This window comes from Myxine glutinosa, chromosome 4 (assembly GCF_964187855.1).
Source record: "Myxine glutinosa chromosome 4, kmMyxGlut1.1, whole genome shotgun sequence".
Classification (NCBI taxonomy): domain Eukaryota; kingdom Metazoa; phylum Chordata; class Myxini; order Myxiniformes; family Myxinidae; genus Myxine; species Myxine glutinosa.
In genome coordinates this window covers 188246461-188268050 of record NC_136264.1, presented here as the reverse complement: position 1 = coordinate 188268050, position 21590 = coordinate 188246461, and the positions used below count along the sequence as shown (strand labels likewise).

At 45.4% G+C, this 21590-nt stretch overlaps 1 protein-coding gene across 1 annotated transcript; it reads right to left on the bottom strand.

Moving 5' to 3' along the window:
• Positions 1–605: 605 nt before the first annotated feature.
• Positions 606–21145, bottom strand: LOC137414166 (uncharacterized). The gene is made up of 5 exons (XM_068099656.2): positions 20996–21145; positions 20743–20803; positions 14265–14392; positions 5594–6013; positions 606–3067 (listed from the first exon to the last, which is right to left on the bottom strand). The coding sequence occupies exons 2-5, from the start codon at positions 20751–20753 to the stop codon at positions 3024–3026; spliced, it is 603 nt and encodes a 200-aa protein (XP_067955757.2). The 5' UTR covers positions 20754–20803; positions 20996–21145; the 3' UTR covers positions 606–3023.
• Between the last annotated feature and the right edge of the window lie 445 nt (positions 21146–21590).

Below are 21590 nucleotides of genomic sequence, written 5' to 3'. Positions count from 1 at the left end.
CTGAACCATCGGCGTCATCTTTCAGACAATGGGAAGCTGTCTGGGGTTCAACTGTCCAAAACCTTTGCTGACTTTACCTCTGAACATGGATTTTCGGCAAGCTACACATCCAGTGACAAATGTTGTGCCCACATGTATCTTATTGTTCTTGAAGAAGCGTGAACACCCATACTTTCAGCTGGGGCATTCGCAAACATATAGGGAACATACACTAAGGTGCTAAACAACCTTTTTGAAGAGTTTGGGCTTTCTTCCTCAAATTTCCACAGTACCACTTCCACATGTATCCTCTATTGAGTCTCGCGTACATTTGCTGCTCACATGAAGTCGGGCTATTATCTGCCACGTAGAGGATCCTTGTGCAGCGAACACTTTGATTTCTATGTCCTTGTCAGACAATATTTCCTTCCCGCTAGGCGTAGTATTCACCACACAACAATGATATCACCACATATAATTTTATAGTCCTTTTTATCAACAGAATTTCAGTTTTACCTCCACCACCAAAGGTAAAAATGGGCTATGTTCTCATCTGTCTATTTGTCTGTGAGCCGGCTATCTCAAAAGGTTGTGGACAGATTCGGACGAAACTTGGACAGGTTAGGTGTGTGACAAGGACGAATTTATTCAATTTTGGTGAAGATCCCAATCCAGATAAGAGAATTTTTTTTTTTTAAATCAAGTGTTTCTTCACTATTGAGAGAAAGCCATAACACCAGGTGGGTTGACTCAGCCGGTCATCCTTCCAAGGTCAGCAAAATGAGTCTCAGCTTACTGGTAACAAGGGATATTGCAACAGCGGCACAGCTGCACTCCCAGCAATGATGCAACAAGCAACCACAGGCTGCATCCAAAACAAGAAGAAAAAGACAGAAAGGTTATAGCGCCCGCCATGGTTTTAGTAATTTTGCTGTTCGGAAGGCTGTCAGTCATCTTTCGGCGGATGACAAAACAAAATCTTCTGCATATGTATACTCATGTATTGCCTTTGTGCCAAGTTTGAAGAAAATCGGTCCATGCATGTCCGAGAAATGGAAGGGCACACGTTTAAGTAACAAAATGGCCACCAGTCAGCCATCTTAGATCTGATCTTGGGGGAAAAAAAATGATGCACAAATGTAACCCATCATTCATTATCTGTGTACTGAATTTAAACAATATTGGTAAATGCATATCTGAGAAACGGTTGAGGACGTGTTCAATATCAGGTTTTTACAACTAAACTGGCTGCCAGTCTACCAGTTGGCCATCGTTGATCAGATCGCAAAATAAAGTGAGGTGGACATATATGTCGTCATGTGCTGTGATTGTTCCATGTTTGAACAAAATCGGACCATGCATGGTCAAGGAATTGTTGGTGATGCGTTTAAGTGACAAAATGGCCACCAGTCGGCCATCTTGGATCTGATGTGCATATGGAAGCCACAATTCATTATCTGTGCCAAGTTTGAAAAACATCAGCAAATGCATGTCCGAGAAATGGAGGATGCGTTCAACATCAGGTTGTTTTTTTTTACAACTAAAATGGCCGCCAGTCGGCCATCTTTGATTGCTCCGTGAAACAAAATGACGTGCATATGTACACCGTCATGTTTCGTCTTTGTCATAAGTATGAACAAAATCGGTCGATACATCTCCGAGATATGGCTGCGGATGCACGGACGAGACCAAATCTATAAGCCCCCGTTTCAGACCAAGTCCAACGAGGGCTAGTAATAAAACATTTTTGAGAGGACGACATATAGCATGATATTGAAAAAAAAGATTATGGATGGGTTATGACAAAAATAGGTGGATGAGTTCGGTCGGTGAAAAGAACAAGCCGATGAGAATTTGGTTAAGATCCGGATGCAGATCCGGCCCATCAGTTTGATACAAAACGCAAACTGTTCAGCCTGGTATGAGCTCCACTGAGTGCCGTTCTAGTTAGACATGATGCAATTCTATTGCACATTATTTGCGATTTATATCTAATTTCCCTGTTCCCATAATTTTACAATCACACACACACACACACACACACATGAAACATTTCAAGGCAAGCATCGTTTACTTTTCTTTTGGACACTTAAGTTCCACCTGTGCAAACAGAGTTGCATTTAAACATTCTTGCATGCAGCTCATTTGGAGTAAGGGCATCAGTGAAAAGCACAATGCAACCAATGTGGAGAAACAGCAACAAAGAGATATGAAAACAAAGGTGATAATAAAAAAAGAAAAGAAAAGAAAAAGTCCAACATTTTGTTCACAACTGGTGCACGAAGAAAACCACCTTTAGAGGCCATTTTTCCCCACAGAGCATGGGTTGGCCTTTTTCGGGCACCGTGGTCCCCTTTTTGAAGCAATGTTTTTATGGCCGGATGCCCTTCCTGCCGCCAACCCTGTTAGTTGCCTCTTGCGACACACAGGGAATTACCAGTGAACTGGTACTCAATTTGCCGACCTCAGAATGATGACAGGCTGAGTCAACCCTCCTTGTGTTCATTCGGCGATCAACCGGGCAACGAAGCAACTTAGAAAAAAAAATAGCTAAAAAGTACGACCAACAAACCTCCCATCGTCGTTAAACCCAATAAAGCGTCAAAAAAGTTTTTAAAATATCCCAGATATAACAATGAAACTTCAAGTAGCTAATGCAATTTAACGAAAATCAATTGATCTTTCAACAAGAAACTAACTATCCTAAAAAAGGCTCTACATCTGAGGGAGGATTGAAATGAAACAGCAAAGGCACTGAGGAATGAATGCTCCGGAACAGCAACCTTGTGTTGCAGTACGACCGTACATACATAGCGTACATGTGGCATCAGCTTGTCTGCCTTCGGAAACGGGTCGCACCAGGATATCTGCAGGGACTTGGGAACAATAAAAAATACTACAAATAGATCGTTATTCCTCACTAACAATACATCCTTGGCCTTCGCCGAAGTGGTATCACAAGCGCGAGGAAGTCTTGTTCTCCAGCTCGGTGTTACAAAGTTCATATCCTGCAAACGGCCACCAAGGAAGTGTCAGACATCGGATCACTGGAAGGAAGGATTGGTTGCCGGTTGTTTTTCTGGTCTTACTGCGAATGACAAAAGAACCATCAGGATGTGTTACGTGAACAGGACAATAATTAATAATGACATGCAATGGTGGCTTGATTTCACAAAGGAGTTTAAAAAAAAGAAAAAAAAGAAAAAAAAAGATCAACGGATGAAGAGGAAATGGCAAAAAAAAATTCCATCCGTAACAGGTTCCACATTCCTCTTCCTGTTTGTACAAGTTTCATACCTGCCAATAGAATAAAACATATAGGTGTTCCACTCCATGCCATTGTCCTAAAATACTTAAATGCTGAAACTTGAACAAGCTGTTTTGTTTGTGCTTTTTGGTTTCATAATCAGATTTTGATTACCGGTGGTGCAGTTTTGCTTTTCAAACTCGGATCGTTCAAAGCCAAGAAGTCTGTCTCTTGTGTTTCCTGTGGTTTTTTGTTGTCGTTAACTCCGCACCAAAAGTGGACGGATGTTACGTTTTTACCCTGTATGTGAGAAGGATATCTCAAAGTTGTGGACATATTCAGACAAAATTTGGTGGACAGATTGGGTGTGTGAAAAAGGACAAAATGATTAGATTTTGGTGAAGATCTGAATCTGGATATTAGAATTTTTAAGTGATTGTTCACCATTGAGAAATGGAACCGAAAACGATATGTAGCATATTTCAAAAAGTTGTGGTCAAGCTATGACAAAACTTAGTGGATGAGTTGGGTAAGTGACAAGAAAAAAAATCATATTAGATTTTGGTTCAGGTTAGGATCGAGATCCGGCCCATCAGTGGGATACAAAATGTAAACTGTTCTGCCTGGAGGAGGTATGCGTTCTACCGAGTGCCGTTCTAGTTGTGGTTGTTATTTCTTTTTTCTTTAAAAGATCGAGGCTCATAGAAGGATGGGGTGACAAACGTTCGAAACAGCTAAACATAATAAGTAATGGAATGAATGAATAGGAAAAGGGGAGAGTGGAGGGGACAAAACACAGTAACCTGTAAATAAATGGCTTAGGTTATGGGGTAAAAGAAAGACTGTGGGTAAGGATGGGGGATAACATGATATGGTGGATTGGTGGTGTATAGCCTACTTCTATCCCACTCTTCCCTCCAGGTTTTGAAAAGCTTCAGGATGGTGGTTCCATAGACGGGGAAAAAGAGGAACCAACGAGTTGCAGTACGAGGGGAAAAAAGAGGAACAAACAAATTAAAAGGTCAACAACCTGGATTTTGGAAGTTTAACCAGCAGGAGGTTACTGGAAGAACACATGCAATCATGCATCCTGGAGTTACAAAGGAAAAAATAGGGGCAATACCCCTGGGTGCTCACCTGGTAGAATAAAGCAGGATACTACACCAACTAAAGGTATTTTAAACAGTATCACGGTATTTTAATTCCAATTTTAATGGTTGCTAGAAGACAGGAAATCATACTAACGCAATCGGAGAACTTTAAACAAAAGCAAAAAAAAAAAAATACCTATTTTGGGGGGCTCTATCTCCCTCCCTCCCCTGTAGACCCTGCTTCTCCACCAGACCCCAATTTTTCTAATGCCGTAAACAAACATTGTTACATCATGGGCGATGAAGGTTGTGACCAAGTTTCATCAAAATTGGGTGTAGTTTCGGAGAAGAGAGCAAAAACTATTTTAGTGGGTCAAAACCGTAAAAAGTTTTTCCTTAAAACATACCTTGAACTCAAGGGAGCACCTACCCCCTCCCCACATCCCCCTTCACCCCCCCCCCCCCCCCCCCCCCACATCCCCAAACACCAAAATTTGAGTTTCCAAAAGGCGCCCTTCATGGAAATGGGTCACGAAGATGATGATTTGGATAACATTTTCACTCTTTTATAACATCTAGAATATTTTCCTTGTAATTTCGTATCCATATTTCACTTTCATAATTTCACACTTTCACCATTCTCAAAAAGTTTCCAAACATTTACTGCACACATTATTAAAACGCATTTACAATGAAATGCTCAATGAGAATCGAATGAATTTTCTTAAAGAATAATTTTATTCCTCCTTCATCCAGAAGCACGTGTGCCCCATTCAGCGATTATATCAAGTGATTATGTAGCAATAACATCGTGTCATTTATAATGACGTGTTCATTTTTAACAATAATACAAGTCACTTGCAATCAATTTCTGAACATACTGGAGAACGAAGCATTTGCTTATTTCGAACTATCTCCAATCCGATTGGTTGCCTGGCATAGCAACGGCTCCTAAGGATTTCCTCAACCTTAAGGAAATCCTCGCTTGAGGATTTCCTTTGGGTTGTTTATGCAAAAGCCGTTAAGGAAATCCTTTGCTAAGGAAACACAGTGTACCTTAAGGTAAATCTTTCCTTAAAGATAAGGGAATTTTATGCAACTGGGCTGTTCTTGGCTCTGGAATACCTTCTCTGTGTCTATTTACGACTCAAATTCCTTCTCTACTTTCAAAACTCACCTTAAGACAATCATAAAGTCAAAGCATCCATTTACTGTTTAATGGGACAATGTTAAAAATAATTTGAGAGAAAGATGTTGAGCAAGCAAATTTACAAACCTGTGGCAATATCATATGGTGGAGGCGCAGCAAGAGCTGTTGGGTAAGCTGCTGGACCACCTTGATATGGTGCCGGAGCTCCTGGGTACGGTGCCGGAGCTCCTGGGTACGGTGCCGGAGCTCCTGGGTACGGTGCCGGAGCTCCTGGGTACGGTGCCGGAGCTCCGGGGTACGGTGCCGGAGCTCCGGGGTGCGGGGCCGGAGCTCCGGGGTACGGGGCCGGAGCTCCGGGGTACGGGGCCGGAGCTCCAGGGTACGGAGCCGGAGCTCCTGGGTACGGGGCCGGAGCTCCTGGGTATGGGGCCGGAGCTCCTGGGTACGGGGCCGGACCTCCTGGATAAGTGGCCGGATATCCTGGATATGGGGCCGGAGCCGGACCAGCAGACGTTGAAACTTGATTTGAGACGTGTATCTGTTGAACTAGAAATTCAAAGTTGTTATTAAATCTTTGAATAGATACCACCATTTACTCAAGTACATCATAAACGACCCAAAATGTGGTTCTGTGTTGATTTTCTGGTGTACTCTGGGATACAAAACAAACTGTTCACCTGGTGGAGGTATGCTCTCTACTGAGTGCCGTTCTAGTTATTTACTGTTTATTACATACAATTTTATCATTATTATCATTTATTATCATCATTATTACATACAATTATCATTATGTATGGTTATTTATGTTGATTAAATAATTAACAGCCCAATTGCAGTCCGATTAACAATGATCAATGACGGTGTTATGATCAAATTATACAAGGAATCCCAAATAACCTCAGGAAGCTACTTTTCTCTAATTTCCTGGACAATTAATCGCATTTGCCTTTTGATACTTGTTTGATACTTGATATTATCCTCGATAATATATTGATGCTCCGAGTGAGTCTCAGACAGGTCTTTCTGCACATTTTCCTTGGTTTCCACCTGGTCTCGTCGGGTAGTCCAATAGTATCACATGCTACCTCCAAGTTCCCGCAAGATGAGACACTTTCACAAAAAGCCATCCGATTATTGTTTTTTTTGCACTACATTATAGTGTTCGTATTCTCAGTGTTTTTACCCACATCAAACACCTCGCAAGCTAGTTAATAACACCATACAATGCTCTTCATTTCATACATCAACTAGAATAGGCAGAGATTGCAGACCCTCACTAGGACTTGTTTTGTGCGGCGTTTGTGTACTAGTGTGTTACGTAATTAATAATAGATGTAATTAATACGTAATAAATACTGTTATGGTCGTCGGACTCATCCTAGTTGCCTTGTTAGAATCTGGCGGGTCATGTCAAAACGACCGCAGCAGTCAGGTGAGTACACGGTCCCGCGCCAGATTATGGCCTTTCCACTCCTGGCACCGTGCCTGTAGGACCGCTGAGCCACCCAAGTGCTACACCAATCGGCAATCGCAACTGATGTGATCTGGGATGAGTGAGCATGAGTCACATGATGCGATCTCATCCAACGGTACGGAGAACGTAGCCAATCACCCTTGGCGGGTTTTATGGAAATAACCAAGGACAAAATGATTAAATTTTGGTGAAGCTCCGGATTCGGATCCCACTAGTACAATTTTTTTAAGCGATTCTTCACCATTGGGAGATAGGGCCAAAAACGATACATAGCAGGATATCTCAAAAAGTTGTGGATGGATGATTTTGATTAAATGTGATTCTGTGTTGATTTTCTGGTGTACTCTGGGATACAAAACAAACTGTTCACCTGGTGGAGGTATGCTCTCTACTGAGTGCCGTTCTAGTTATTTACTGTTTATTACATACAATTTTATCATTATTATCATTTATTATCATCATTATTACATACAATTATCATTATGTATGGTTATCATTAATATATCATGATGTACCTTCATTATTATGATTATTATTGTTGTCATTATCACTACTAGGGCATGCCCGTACGTGGGTGCAATGCCCGTACGTGGGTACGTGGGTACGTGGGTGCGAGTACGGTGACAATCCCCCCCCCCCTCTATTTACATGAAATGGTTTGGTCCATGAAATGTTTTGGTCCATTCGCAACGCCAAAGCGAACGGCGAACGGCTTGCGAGTACAGTGACAATCCCCCCCCTCTATTTACATGAAATGGTTTGGTCCATTCGCAACGACCACAGAACCCCCCCCTCTATTTACATGAAATGGTTTGGTCCATTAGCAACGCCAAAGCGAACGGCGAACGGCTAAATCGCCATAGCTCGGTAACTACTTGTCCGATTAATTTCAAACCTTGAAAAGGCACATCCTCGGGTCCCCAGCAATATACCTGGCAAGTTTAAAGTATATCGGACCCGTGGTTGTCGAGAAACAGCGGTCACAGACATACAAACATACAAACATACACACAGAGATTACTGGAATTATAGATAGATGTACCATTATCATCACCATATCATGTGCCATTATCATCATTATCAATATTATAATGTACTATTATCATTACCCTGTGTGTGCAGCCAAAGTGGAGCTGAGCAGTTAGTTCACTCTGTCTACAGAAATCAGTCAATGATCGAGGAACTTCTCGATTTCAATTGAATGTTATATTTTGAACAATGCAGAACACGGATCGGAACTTGAATTAGAACCTGCAGTTTAGCTGCACATTGGCTCTGAATTTGGCAAATCGTACGGAATCACACGCATGCGGATCCAGGAGTTAGGTATTTCTTTTATTCTGTCACTTTGTCTGACAAACTGGGTTCATCAAAAATGTAGTGGTTTGAGAGGGTCATTAACCAGTGTGGCAGCTACATTCAAGTGTAAGGTGTGCACAGAGGGAGCTGCAGATGGAGGAAATGTTGAGTTGGATCTTGGAGATGGCGTGAAGCTGGAAGGTGTGAAAACATTTTGTTACCTAGGAGACATGCTGAATGGAGAAGGTGGATCAGACTCGGCAACGGTTGCGAGAGTGAGATGTGCATGGAAGAAGTTTCGGGAACTGAGTGGCATGCTGACAAGGAGGGGAGTGTCATTGAAGCTGAAGGGAAAGGTGTATGCTGCATGTGTGAGAAGTGTTATGATTTATGGGAGCGAGACATGGGTAATGAACGTAGAGCAGCAACGAAGGCTGGAAAGGGTGGAAATGTGAATGGTTCGGTGGATGTGCGGAGTATCGTTGAGAATGAATGATCGTTTTAAGGCCATTTTCCCCGCTAGAGCGGGGGTTAGCCTTGCGGGCCCCATGACAATCATGGTTCCCTGTTTGAGGCAATGTTTTTATGGCCGGATGCCCTTCCTGACACCAACCCTTAGTCGCCTCTTACGATGTGCAGGGATACAGTGTACCTATTCTAAACCGGGGTACACACCGGGAAAGATGATGTGTAAGATGTGATCATTCAAGTAAGATGTGTAAGTTGAGAGAGGAAGACAAATGATGAATTGCGAAAGATGATGGGAATAGAGCCTGTGATTGATGCTGTGAAGAGGAACAGGTTGAGATGGTTTTGTCACGTGTTGAGGAAGGATGAAAGTGACTGGTTGAGAAGAGTGATGGAAATGAATGTAGAAGGAAGTAGAGGACGGGGAAGACCGAGAAAGACTTGGCTAAAGATGGTGGAAGAAGAAATGCGGGCAAGGGGGTTAACAAGGAGAGATGCAGAAAATAGGACAAAATGGAGAAGATCGTCATGGGGACCGCAAGGCTAACCCCCGCTCTTGCAGGGAAAATGGCCTTAAAATGCCTGTTGTTGTTGTTTTGTCCTTGTCTGACAGTCAAACAAGATTGAAAATCACTCCAAACGGGAATCTCACTGTTTTTAGGAACATCATAAACGACCCAAACAACAGGCATGAAGAACTTTATCGTGTTAGATAAGGTAGTGTAAAAAATGGTGCAACTACGGCAGTAAACTTCAGGGGGAAAAAAAAGGTTCGTTTTGATTTTTTTTCTGAAGTCTTTAAATTTTTTATTTTATTTCATTTTGAATTTTCTACTTCAACACTAAAAAAACAAATTGCCTTGTGGGCATTTCCCAAAACCTAAAATTTAGTAATACTTTGGCAATATATTACACCATTTTAAGCCATCTCAACCAATCAAATTAGCCCCTCGCATCAAATTAGCCTCTTCGGACTGTGGAATATCAAGATTTAGCCAAAATTACAGCTAGTGTTTGGAAAGATGCCATGAACGATAATTGTGAAATCCAAATATAAAATCTGCCATGGAATCAGCTATTTTGAAAATTTGACATATCATGATTGAATGTTATACATAACCAATTTGGCTGATAAATTTTCTAATCGCGGCTTAATCAGATGTTTCGGATGGCCTTACCTTCACCGATTTTGACTAGATTTTACACCAAAATACTCCACATACATTCAAGTAAGATGTGTAAGTTTCAATTTGACAACTTGAAAAGTTATCGAGGTTTGACAATAAAAAACATTTTTTAAACCATTTCATTATAATGAGGTGAAATTGTTATGGAAACCGTTGACATGTCAAAACGGCTAAATCGATCGTTCTGATTTTTGGTGAAACAATTTAGTGACCCCATATGCAAATCCTGTTCAACTTTAAAATCACGTGGATGAAAATTGATGATTTTATGTGGTCATGACCCTTTCTTTGACCTTTCTTTAAGAATATGCTTCTATGTTTTGATTGGTAAACTAATTCAGTGACCCAATATGCAAATTATGGTCAAACTAGCAGAGTACCCAGCCTCCGAGTGGGTGAAGTTTGTGGATTCGTTGCTAAAATATTGCAAAATATAGTCTGTATATATTGCAAGAAAACTATAAATGTGTGGTTTGCATCTAAAGAGGTACAACTGGTCTGATTGGTCTAAATGGTCTTAGGGTCGTAAGGGATCTAAAGTGGTCCAAAAGGTCTAAGAAGGATCTGTTCCAATATTATGTAATTAATAGACATAGTCACAGCCCAATCATGTGGAAGTAATGTATAATGGACATACTGTTACGTGCTCCTCCCCAAACCCCGGCCACGGTGTACCTCCGAGCCCCGAAAGGAGTCACGGCAGAAAGATGTGCTATTATGTGTGCCAATGACCAATGGTGAAACCACACCAATCAGTTGTTACAAAAACCAAGTATTGTATTAAAACCACACAATAATAACAAGTAACGCACGTACAAGAAAACCTCACTTGCACAGCAAACACCATATAATTTATATGATGGTACCACCAATTTCCTGAATCAATAACTCACGGTATTCCCACGTGAGCAATCGGTAACATCCCCCAAAGTCACTGTGTCACGATACCAGGCCAAAGTCACACCGTGATCAGTCAGTACATAATAGTCATAATAGTCATAATAGTCAGTACATAATCCCTTGGCTCTCGCGATCACAAGAAAAGGTCGTACTGAGACGTGAACCCAGAACGGCTAACAGGCGACGCTGCAGAAGAGCCGCCCGGTGAGGTGTCGGGCTGACGTCGGTCCGGTAAAAGTTCACCCAAAAGGCGACTGGGAATTCACACCTTCGGTTCACCAGACGCTGACTTGACACGCTGACATGAACGATCAGCGGCTCCCAAGTGGAGAACCGCGAAGAACCGCGGGTTCCCAAGCGAAATCCACGACACACACGAGAACCAGGCGAAAGGCTGGTGCGAGGTGAAATGGCGGACGGGCCGGTAATGGAGGCGTACCTGCTCTCCAGCGACGATTCACTATCGGAACCAAAAGCAAAACCCGTCACGCAGGTGTATTTGCCACAGAGATAACGACATGGTCACAGTAATCCCTTTCCCGGGGAAACCAATATTCGCTCGTGACCAATGTCCACCAGCGCCCGCTCGACCTCTCGAAGCAGATAGGCCTTCCTTTCCCGATCTCACTCGATCTGCTCGCCCGCCTCTTCTTCTTCTTCTTCCGTTTTCGCCCCGCTCACCCATCTCGTTTTCCTTCTGAGACTATTTTTACCTTTGAAGACAGTTATCTCCATTTCACACTCAAACTAACAATAATAGTACATGAAACTAAAAATGCTTCAAGTGGATGATAACCACAAAGACAGAAGTGACGAATCCGTAACAATACTCACGTGGGTCAACTGAGGCGTCACCATCATGTTTTTCAGTTTTACATATTCTTGTGAAAAATGACTTCAGGGATAATAAATAAATACTTAGTAGAGCATAGTTATTTCCATCATGAGTGTTTAGAATAAGCGCAGTAATTCACACATACATGCACAATAGTGATTTATACACATACCATATGTGACATATTGTACTTTTATATTATATACACTGTACATACATATTGTATCTATAGTGTATATAATATATGGTACAACATGTCAGGTATAAAATTTTGATATTATACTGTATAAATTATACATGACATATTATACACATACAAACTCACACTAATGGGGGTGGATACTTTGAGACCTGGGAGGGCTCCGTTCCACCTTCTGAAACCCGCATATAGAGAGAGAACAATGGAGACACACACACACACACACACACACACACACACACACACACACACACACACACACACACACACACACACACACACACACACACACACACACACACACACACACACACACACACACACACACACACACACACACACACACACACAGTTTTATTAGTTATAGACTATAGATAAACCTGACTTGGTCTCGGGTGAATTTTGTTCATTATGGTGGCTTCATCTGGTGGGTTTTAACGAGTCCTGTTAGAGGTGGATTGGTCGTGGTCTGTGTGCGGCTAAGCAAGATCACATCAAGCAACTAACGTTTGCCCGGCCTCATTAGATCAGTCACATGATCGCCTATCAGCATAGGGCTTTGCTGGTTTGGCAGATCCAATGGGCTTGGTGGATATAAAAGTGATGATTTATATGACCTTGACCTTTTGACATTGAACTCAAAATCATTAGGCTTCGAGCTTGTGACTAACTCGACAAGGTGGTTAGGTTTCATGAAGATCGGAGTAACGTGGTGAGCTGTAGCCAATTGACATACAGATGAACAGACAGACAGATAGACAAAACAACAGACCAGATCAATCAATATACGGTACTTGGGAATCTTCAATTTCACAATTACCAAACGGGCCCAAATGGAATATCCTCACCTCTCCTCTGGCAAGGGTAACAATCTATAAATTTCACTTCCTGGTCCTTTTATCCATTTCATAATCCCCTTCTGTAATAAACAGTCAAGCAGTGGTCGTCATCATAGTCAGTACATAGTCAGTTGTCGTCATCATAGTCAGTATGTAGTCAGTGGTCGTCATCATAGTCAGTACGTAGTCAGTGGTCGTCATCATAGTCAGTACGTACTCAGTGGTCGTCATCATAGTCAGTACCTAGTCAGTGGTCGTCATCATAGTCAGTACGTAGTCAGTGGTCGTTATCATAGTCAGTACGTAGTCAGTGGTCGTCATCATAGTCAGTACGTAGTCAGTGGTCGTCATCATAGTCAGTACGTAGTCAGTGGTCGTCATCATAGTCAGCACGTAGTCAGTGGTCGTCATCATAGTCAGTACGTAGTCAGTGGTCGTCATCATAGTCAGTACGTAGTCAGTGGTCATCATCATAGTCAGTACGTAGTCAGTGGTCTTCATCATCGTCAGTACGTAGTCAGTGGTCATCATAGTCAGTACGTAGTCAGTGGTCGTCATCATAGTCAGTACGTAGTCAGTGGTCATCATCAGTCAGTACGTAGTCAGTGGTCGTCATCATAGTCAGTACATAGTCAGTGGTCATTATCATAGTCAGTACGTAGTCAGTGGTCGTCGTCATCGTCATCATCGTCAGTACGTAGTCAGTGGTCTTCATCATAGTCAGTACATAGTCAGTGGTCTTCATCATAGTCAGTACGTAGTCAGTGGTCTTCATCATTGTCAGTACATAGTCAGTGGTCTTCATCATAGTCAGTACGTAGTCAGTGGTCTTCATCATAGTCAGTACGTAGTCAGTGGTCTTCATCATAGTCAGTACGTAGTCAGTGGTCTTCATCATAGTCAGTATGCAGTCAGTGGTCTTCATCATAGTCAGTACGCAGTCAGTGGTCTTCATCATAGTCAGTACGTAGTCAGTGGTCTTCATCATAGTCAGTACGTACTCAGTGGTCGTCATCATTGTCAGTACATAGTCAGTGGTCTTCATCATAGTCAGTACGTAGTCAGTGGTCTTCATCATAGTCAGTACATAGTCAGTGGTCTTCATCATAGTCAGTACGTAGTCAGTGGTCTTCATCATAGTCAGTACGTAGTCAGTGGTCTTCATCATAGTCAGTACGTAGTCAGTGGTCGTCATCATAGTCAGTACGTAGTCAGTGGTCTTCATCATAGTCAGTACGTAGTCAGTGGTCGTCATCATCAAACTGGCCCTTTTCAGTCTACTGTAGGATAGCTGTTCAATGACGTACTCGCCAAGTTTGCCAAGTGTGGGTTCACGACAATAGGGATAGAAATCTTGGGCTGTGACCTCGTTGCCAGTACAAACTCACATCGGCTGCATCAAAATACACCATGGGATCTTTAAAGTCGACCAGCAGCAAATAATGCTAGCACACCTGGCTGCAGGTAAACATCCATCAGAGGGATGCGCACTCGTCGAGGCAATGCCCCGTCTGCGGAGCACCAATCCGACCTGGTTTATAACTTACACCTATAAACATAGGAAAAGGACAATTCAACTTGGAATGAGATGCATACCTGTTTGATAATGGGAGTCAGGCTGACGAAAGCAGCAACAACGGCAACAGTAGCAGCACAGAATGAAAAGGCCAACAATCACAACCAAAGAGATTATTGGTGCGATGACCCCGGCAATGTTCAGATCGCTGCAATCACAATGTACAAATTAGCACCCCATACGAATAGGCCATTTGGACCGTCATACCATATTCCATATCCGTTCAGGCAGACGAGCGCAGCACGGATCTAATCGCACGAAGGAAGTACTGCAGAAAGGAAATCCAAACATCCAGACTCTTCCATAACAATCACATATTCATATGTACAGCCAGCAAAAGGAGAATCGTGTACAGAGGAAGGGAAGTGAATGTGAGGCTCAAATGCTGTCGAAACATCTCGGCATGAAATGTCATTGCACAATTGGGAACATATGCTGGCAGCACACACGCCGACAAGTGGCGCGCACACACGCAACGTACACGCATCATGCAACACACCACGTGCACAAACACACATTCTACACACCGTACCTCCAGACCATCCTGCCAGCCTACCCTTTACACCTGCCCATTTCATTCATTTCCTCTTACAATTTATGTTTCTATCACAATCATGTGCGTGGTGCTCCATTTTGTTCTGCTTTGAATTTAGTGGTAACAGTTGTTTTCCCTATTTGTCCAGACATGAAAGACCTGGGCCGACTGTGCAAGTCCTACTTCTCAATATTACAATCATTTTAGATTTTAGCTCATCAAGCAAGCCGCACTCGAGCCGTTCTTCTTGCGTGGAGAACGCTCATCGGGTGTTGCATTCCTTGGGCATCACATGTTGTCCATTAATTTTTTGGGGGGAAGTGCACGTCATGGGACACGAGGAAGTTGTGACGAAGTGGAACAGAATAGTGTCTCATACTTCGCACACAACTGAGATCACCCTTCCACAACAATCACTCCCATGCCCATCGGGATGTCTGGAAGTGTGGTGTGGAGGGAGCGCACCAAGACCTCAACTGTTTAGTCTGGTTTATATTCCCAGCTCAAATGTGTATTTTTTAGGTTCGATTCCCGACCCGACGATAAATTAACATCGGTGCTTCAAACACAGTGTTGTAACACCAAGTACACTACCCCTCGGATGGATGTCAAGCTGAGTGTCCTGTCTGCTAGCATTAGTTGGTGGATGTTGATGACGTCTTCCACCAAGAGTGGACGAGTTCTTGCCGGCAACCTGAACAAATTACCAATTCCTTGTCTAACGTATCGGAAACACTGCATTGGCGGCTAATAGTCTGTGGGCTTATGTAACAAAAGCAAAATTTTGGGTAGATTCTTGGCATTCATGTTTAACCACATCTAGAAACATCACTGATTAAGAAAAAAAATGGGTGCCAGTTTTTCCATTAACATTTAGGGCCATTAATTTTAGGGCTATTTTCAGGAACATTTAATCCGTAACGTTGACACTCCTGATTCATAAAGTTGTACCTTTAAAAAAATTTTTTATCCATCTTCAAGTTCTATAACCGCCCAAATAAATTTATATTGAATTACATGAATGAATGAATGAATGAATGAATGAATGATCGTTTTAAGGCCATTTTCCTTGCTGGAGCGGGTGTTAGCCTTGCGGGCCCCATGACAATCATGGTTCCCTGTTTGAGGCAATGTTTTTATGGCCGGATGCCCTTCCTGACGCCAACCCTTAGTCGCCGCTTACGATGCACAGGGATGCGGTGTACCTATTCTAAACCGGGGTACACACCGGGATTACATGAATTACATGTTCTACATTATTTCTATTAAATGTTTTGGAGGATTGGTGAAGAGTGTTCGAATCATAAATGTGTTATTATTGGAATCCTCATATGCCAAAACATATGGTTAGACACCAAAAACATCTTCCTATGTCCATTGGTTCAAAAGTTATGGCATTTTACGTAAAAAAAAGTCTGAAATTTGGTGGCCATCTTTGATTTTTGCTAATTTAGAGTATTTCTAGTGCTCTCATTTTGTTTCCAATGAATTGTTCACCCATATATTTGAGTTTAGATAAAATGGAATAAATATTGTATGACATTTGAATGAATAGTATAGTTATTTGGCAAATATTTTTAAGAAATTGAGTTTCGGTGGTGGCCATTTTGAAATTCAAAATGGAGGCCCTAAAAGTTAATGGAAAAACTGGCACCCTTTTTTTCTTAATCAGTGAAGTTTCTAGATGTGTTTAGACATGAGTGCCAATAATCTACCCCAAAAAATGACAAACCTGGAAAATGTTACATAAGCCTATCTATATCATCAAAACGCTTATTTCTGAAGTTTGTAATCGGAACTTCTCTCCAGCTATTGCTCCTGTCGCCCTAAGATGTGTGATACTATGTAGTTATGAGTATGACTAACCCTTCCATATAAGCATACTCTTATGTCGGTAGGGTAGAGCAATATCTAGAGCCAGGTAGATCTGATTAGGTAACATGCTGCGTCTGTCGCGATAGGGAATCTACGTGTAATAAGTTCCATGTGTTAGTCCGGTTTGTCGGGTAAGAGTATGCCTGTGAATATACCAGGATGTTCGTGTGCTAGGTAGTGTAGGGATGAAGAAAAAACCCGTGTGTCACACCTGGTAATCAAACCTTTGTCCCTTAAGGCACCGCACACCTGTAGACACTTAGACAGGCCCTGTAGTGCACACAGTAATTAAATTCCCTTCCCTGACAAGGACTTCGGAAGAAAACGGACAGGAAACCAGGCCAGGACACCGCCGATAATTGATGCCGCCGGTCGCATCACGAACTTGCCCAGCAACATCGCGTAACCACGCCACAGGAGGTTGTGATTGGAGGGAAGGAGCTGGGAGGTTCGGTGGAAGGCGCCGATTGGGTGGCGCGCCAAGGCTGACGTCGTAACCCAGGTTATATAAGGGCGTGCCGAACGACACTTTGTCTTGCGCAGCTCGAACCCTTGTGCTTTCTGGCTGTCTCAGTGTGTTTGAAGCTCTTGCACTTATTCTTGATCTTGAGAGGTCCTGGTGGTCGTTGGCTCGCCATCGGTGCTTGTGCTTCGAGCGGTGCTTGTGCGGGAGCGAGGCTCGGAGCTGAGTGGTGAACGGGACCTCGTGTGCAAACGGCGAGGGCGTTGGCTCGGGCCAAGCAAAGCGTGCGAGGCGGACAGAGGATTTCTCCGCACCGGAGCTTGGAGCCGCGTTTGGACGGCGGACAGGACTACAGATGGACAGATAAGCTCACACCACATTTCACAATTACACAACGAACGTTTTTCTTTTCGTTAATTCATCCCTGTGTGGCGTATTCGAAGTGAGGTTTGTGGGATCCCAACTTAGGACTTTTATTTCGTATCGCGTTTTCCTGTCCCTACCTTTTATTACAATAAACCCTTGTATTATTTTTCATTCCCCACAAATCTGGTTTTGTTCGAGTTTGTCACCTTCCACAGGAACGCGCTTTTACCGCAGCTTCCTCTTCCCTTCTCCTTCCCGCGCTACAAAAGCAAAATCCGTATTTGAGCGTCGCCTTCAGTAATTCTGTTCTGGTCCATCCGCGGTCCCTGGTCTTAACCGGAAGGGGCCGCGCGACAATACTTATGTCTCCAAATGTCTATAAGTGTGGAATAAAAGCTGAAAATCAGTGAAAAGTTTTGAATAACTCGCGCCATTTTGTTTTACGCACAGCGAGATGCTGCACTCGATACCGAGGAGAAGAAGAAGACGTCCCGATATTTGCCGGACGCGCAGCGACTCGAGAGGCATGCTACGCCTTTTAATACAAATATAAATGCGATCAGAAATGTAAAGGGGATACTTACCAGTAACCACACTATAAGAGACAATACTGCAGTTGAATACAAAGCGATATTCAGGAGATCCGCCAGAATGAATGTTGGTGCCAACTGACACAATTATTTTAAAAGGAAGCGGGAGGGCGGCAGGCACCTAAAATGCTACACTAAGTTAAATATGTGGATTTATGGTAATAATCACTTCTTAACAAGTCAGTTTGTATGAACATAAACACTATTTATGCCAGTGATTTTCACGGGTTACCGCTAGTAGACTATAAAACCGGAACTTTTCGATCATATTAAACACCTGTGAAACGAACCGCCATCCCTCCTCGACCCAATCGTCCTCCACCCCACCCCTCCCCCACCCTTCCATCTCGCCCCACCCCAAACCTTCCATCTCGTCCCCACTCTTCCACCTTGCCCCCCCTTCCACCTCGCCCCCCCCCCAACCCTTCCATCTCGGTCCCCCTCCCCCCAACCCTTCCATCTCGCCCCCTTCCCCCCAACCCTTCCATCTCGTCCCCCTCTCCCAAACCCTTCCATCTCGCCCCCCTACCCCCAACCCTTCCATCTCGTCCCCCTTGCCCCCCCCCCAACCCTTCCATCTCTTCCCCCCCAAACCTTCCACCTCGTCCCCCTTCCCCAACCCTTCCATCTCGTCCCCCTTCCCCAACCCTTCCATCTCGTCCCCCTCCCCCCAACCCTTCCATCTCATCCCCCTCCCCCCAACCCTTCCATCTCGTACCCCTTCCCCCTCCCCCCAACCCTTCCATCTCGTCCCCCTTCCCCCCCCCCCAACCCTTCCATCTCGTCCCCCCCAAACCTTCCACCTCGTCCCCCTTCCCCAACCTTTCCATCTCGTCCCCCTTCCCAAACCCTTCCATCTCGCCCCCCTCCCCCCAACCCTTCCATCTCGCCCCCCGCCCCCCAACCCTTCCATCTCATCCCCCTCCCCCCAACCCTTCCATCTCGTCCCCCTTCCCCCCCCCCCAACCCTTCCATCTCATCCCCCCCAAACCTTCCACCTCGTCCCCCTTCCCCAACCCTTCCATCTCGTCCCCTTTCCCCAACCCTTCCATCTCGTCCCCCTCCCCCCAACCCTTCCATCTCATCCCCCTCCCCCCAACCCTTCCATCTCGTCCCCCTTCCCCCTCCCCCCAACCCTTCCATCTCGTCCCCCTTCCCCCCCCCCCCCAACCCTTCCATCTCGTCCCCCCCAAACCTTCCACCTCGTCCCCCTTCCCCAACCTTTCCATCTCGTCCCCCTTCCCAAACCCTTCCATCTCGCCCCCCTCCCCCCAACCCTTCCATCTCGTCCCCCTCCCCCCAACCCTTCCATCTCGTCACCCTCCCCCCAACCCTTCCATCTCGTCCCCTTTCCCCCCAACCCTTCCATCTCGTCCCCCTTTCCCCCCCCCCCCAACCCTTCCATCTCGTCCCCCTCCCCCCAACGCTTCCATCTCATCCCCCTCCCCCCAACCCTTCCATCTCGTCCCCCTTCCCCCCCCCCCCCTAACCCTTCCATCTCGTCCCCCCCAAACCTTCCACCTCGTCCCCCTTCCCCAACCCTTCCATCTCGTCCCCCTCCCCCCCAACCCTTCCATCTCATCCCCCTCCCCTTCCATCTCGTCCCCCTTCCCCCCCCCCCAACCCTTCCATCTCGTCCCCCCCAAACCTTCCACCTCGTCCCCCTTCGCCAACCCTTCCATCTCGTCCCCCTCCCCCCAACCCTTCCATCTCGTCCCCCTCCCCCCCCCCAACCCTTCCATCTCGTCCCCCTCCCCCCCCCCCAACCCTTCCATCTCGTCCCCCCCAACCCTTCCATCTCGTCCCCCTTCCCCAACCCTTCCATCTCGTCCCCCTTCCCAAACCCTTCCATCTCGCCCCCCTCTCCCCAACCCTTCCATCTCATCCCCCTCCCCCCAACCCTTCCATCTCATCCCCCTCCCCCCAACCCTTCCATCTCGTCCCCCTCCCCCCAACCCTTCCATCTCGTCCCCCTCCCCCCAACCCTTCCATCTCGTCCCCCTCCCCCCAACCCTTCCATCTCATCCCCCTCCCCCCAACCCTTCCATCTCGTCCCCCTTCCCCCCCCCAACCCTTCCATCTCATCCCCCCCAAACCCTTCCATCTCGCCCCCTCCCCCCAACCCTTCCATCTCGTCCCCCTCCCCCCAACCCTTCCATCTCGTCCCCCTCCCCCCAACCCTTCCATCTCGTCCCCCTCCCCCCAACGCTTCCATCTCATCCCCCTCCCCCCAACCCTTCCATCTCGTCCCCCTTCCCCCCCCCCAACCCTTCCATCTCATCCCCCCAAACCTTCCACCTCGTCCCCCTTCCCCAACCCTTCCATCTCGTCCCCCTCCCCCCAACCCTTCCATCTCATCCCCCTCCCCCCAACCCTTCCATCTCGTCCCCCTTCCCCCCCCCCCCAACCCTTCCATCTCGTCCCCCCCAAACCTTCCACCTCGTCCCCCTTCCCCAACCCTTCCATCTCGTCCCCCTCCCCCAACCCTTCCATCTCGTCCCCCTTCCCCCCCCCCCCCCAACCCTTCCATCTCGACCCCCCCCAAACCTTCCATCTCGTCCCCCTTCCCCAACCCTTCCACATCGTCCCCATCACCCTCCCCCCCCCCCCCCCCGCCGCTTTCGGCCCCCTTCGAGCAAACGATCAGGATATGAAAAGGTGATACTCACTTGTTGTACATTGCAGCAAATCAATGAGCGAGTCAGAGAACATGCACCAGAACGATCAACTCTGCAGACAACACAAGATTATCAACCATTTCAAAATGAGGGATCGATAAAAGGTTTCAAAAGGAAACATCAGCTCGACCGCGGGAAGGGTTAGAGTGGACATAATTAAATAAACAGCAAACTTCCTGTTTCGAACTCAGCTTGTACTATTTATGCGATATACAACCAATTGGCATGCACCCAATTCGTGTACCTGTACTCGATTCCTACAGAAACTCCAATTCACTCTAGGAAGTCTCCGACACGTGCTGGATGTCCCAAGTGGAGCTTTTGATGAGAGTCGCCGCCGTTTCGCACTCGCTGACAAATTTCAGGGAATGGGCGTATCCGCTGTGACGTCAATGGAGGCGTAGCCAACGCCACAGCGTGGGATTAACTTGGCGCGTGAAGACTGCGAAATACCAGGTTTTCGACTCGGACATGAACATGAACAATACTGACTGCGGTCTATTATAACTTCACCGTAGTGATCATGGAACTGTTGTTAAACATATACAACTTCCAAAGCGGCAAACGCTTCACTACCAACTGAGCAATGGAAAATGAGTTCAAAAAGTTAGCAGGTGGTTTATACATATTAAAGCATAAACGATGCTAATATTTATTTTAAAATACGAGTACGTAATCACGTAATCACGGCACGTAATCACGTCATAATGGCGTCGAGTGTCAGTAAACCAAAATCGCTCACGCGACACTGCGAATCAAACATGTGACTGGTCATAGCCCCGCGGATATGTCATGTTGTGGCGGACACAAAAGCCCACTGGCGTGGTGACATCATTCCA

Coding starts and splice junctions, on each gene's coding strand:
- LOC137414166 (XM_068099656.2), bottom strand. Junction 6,014..14,264: donor TGACTCCCATTATCAAACAG/GTATGCATCTCA, acceptor TTGAATTTCTAG/TTCAACAGATACACGTCTCA. Junction 3,068..5,593: donor ACCATATGATATTGCCACAG/GTTTGTAAATTT, acceptor TGTCATTCGCAG/TAAGACCAGAAAAACAACCG.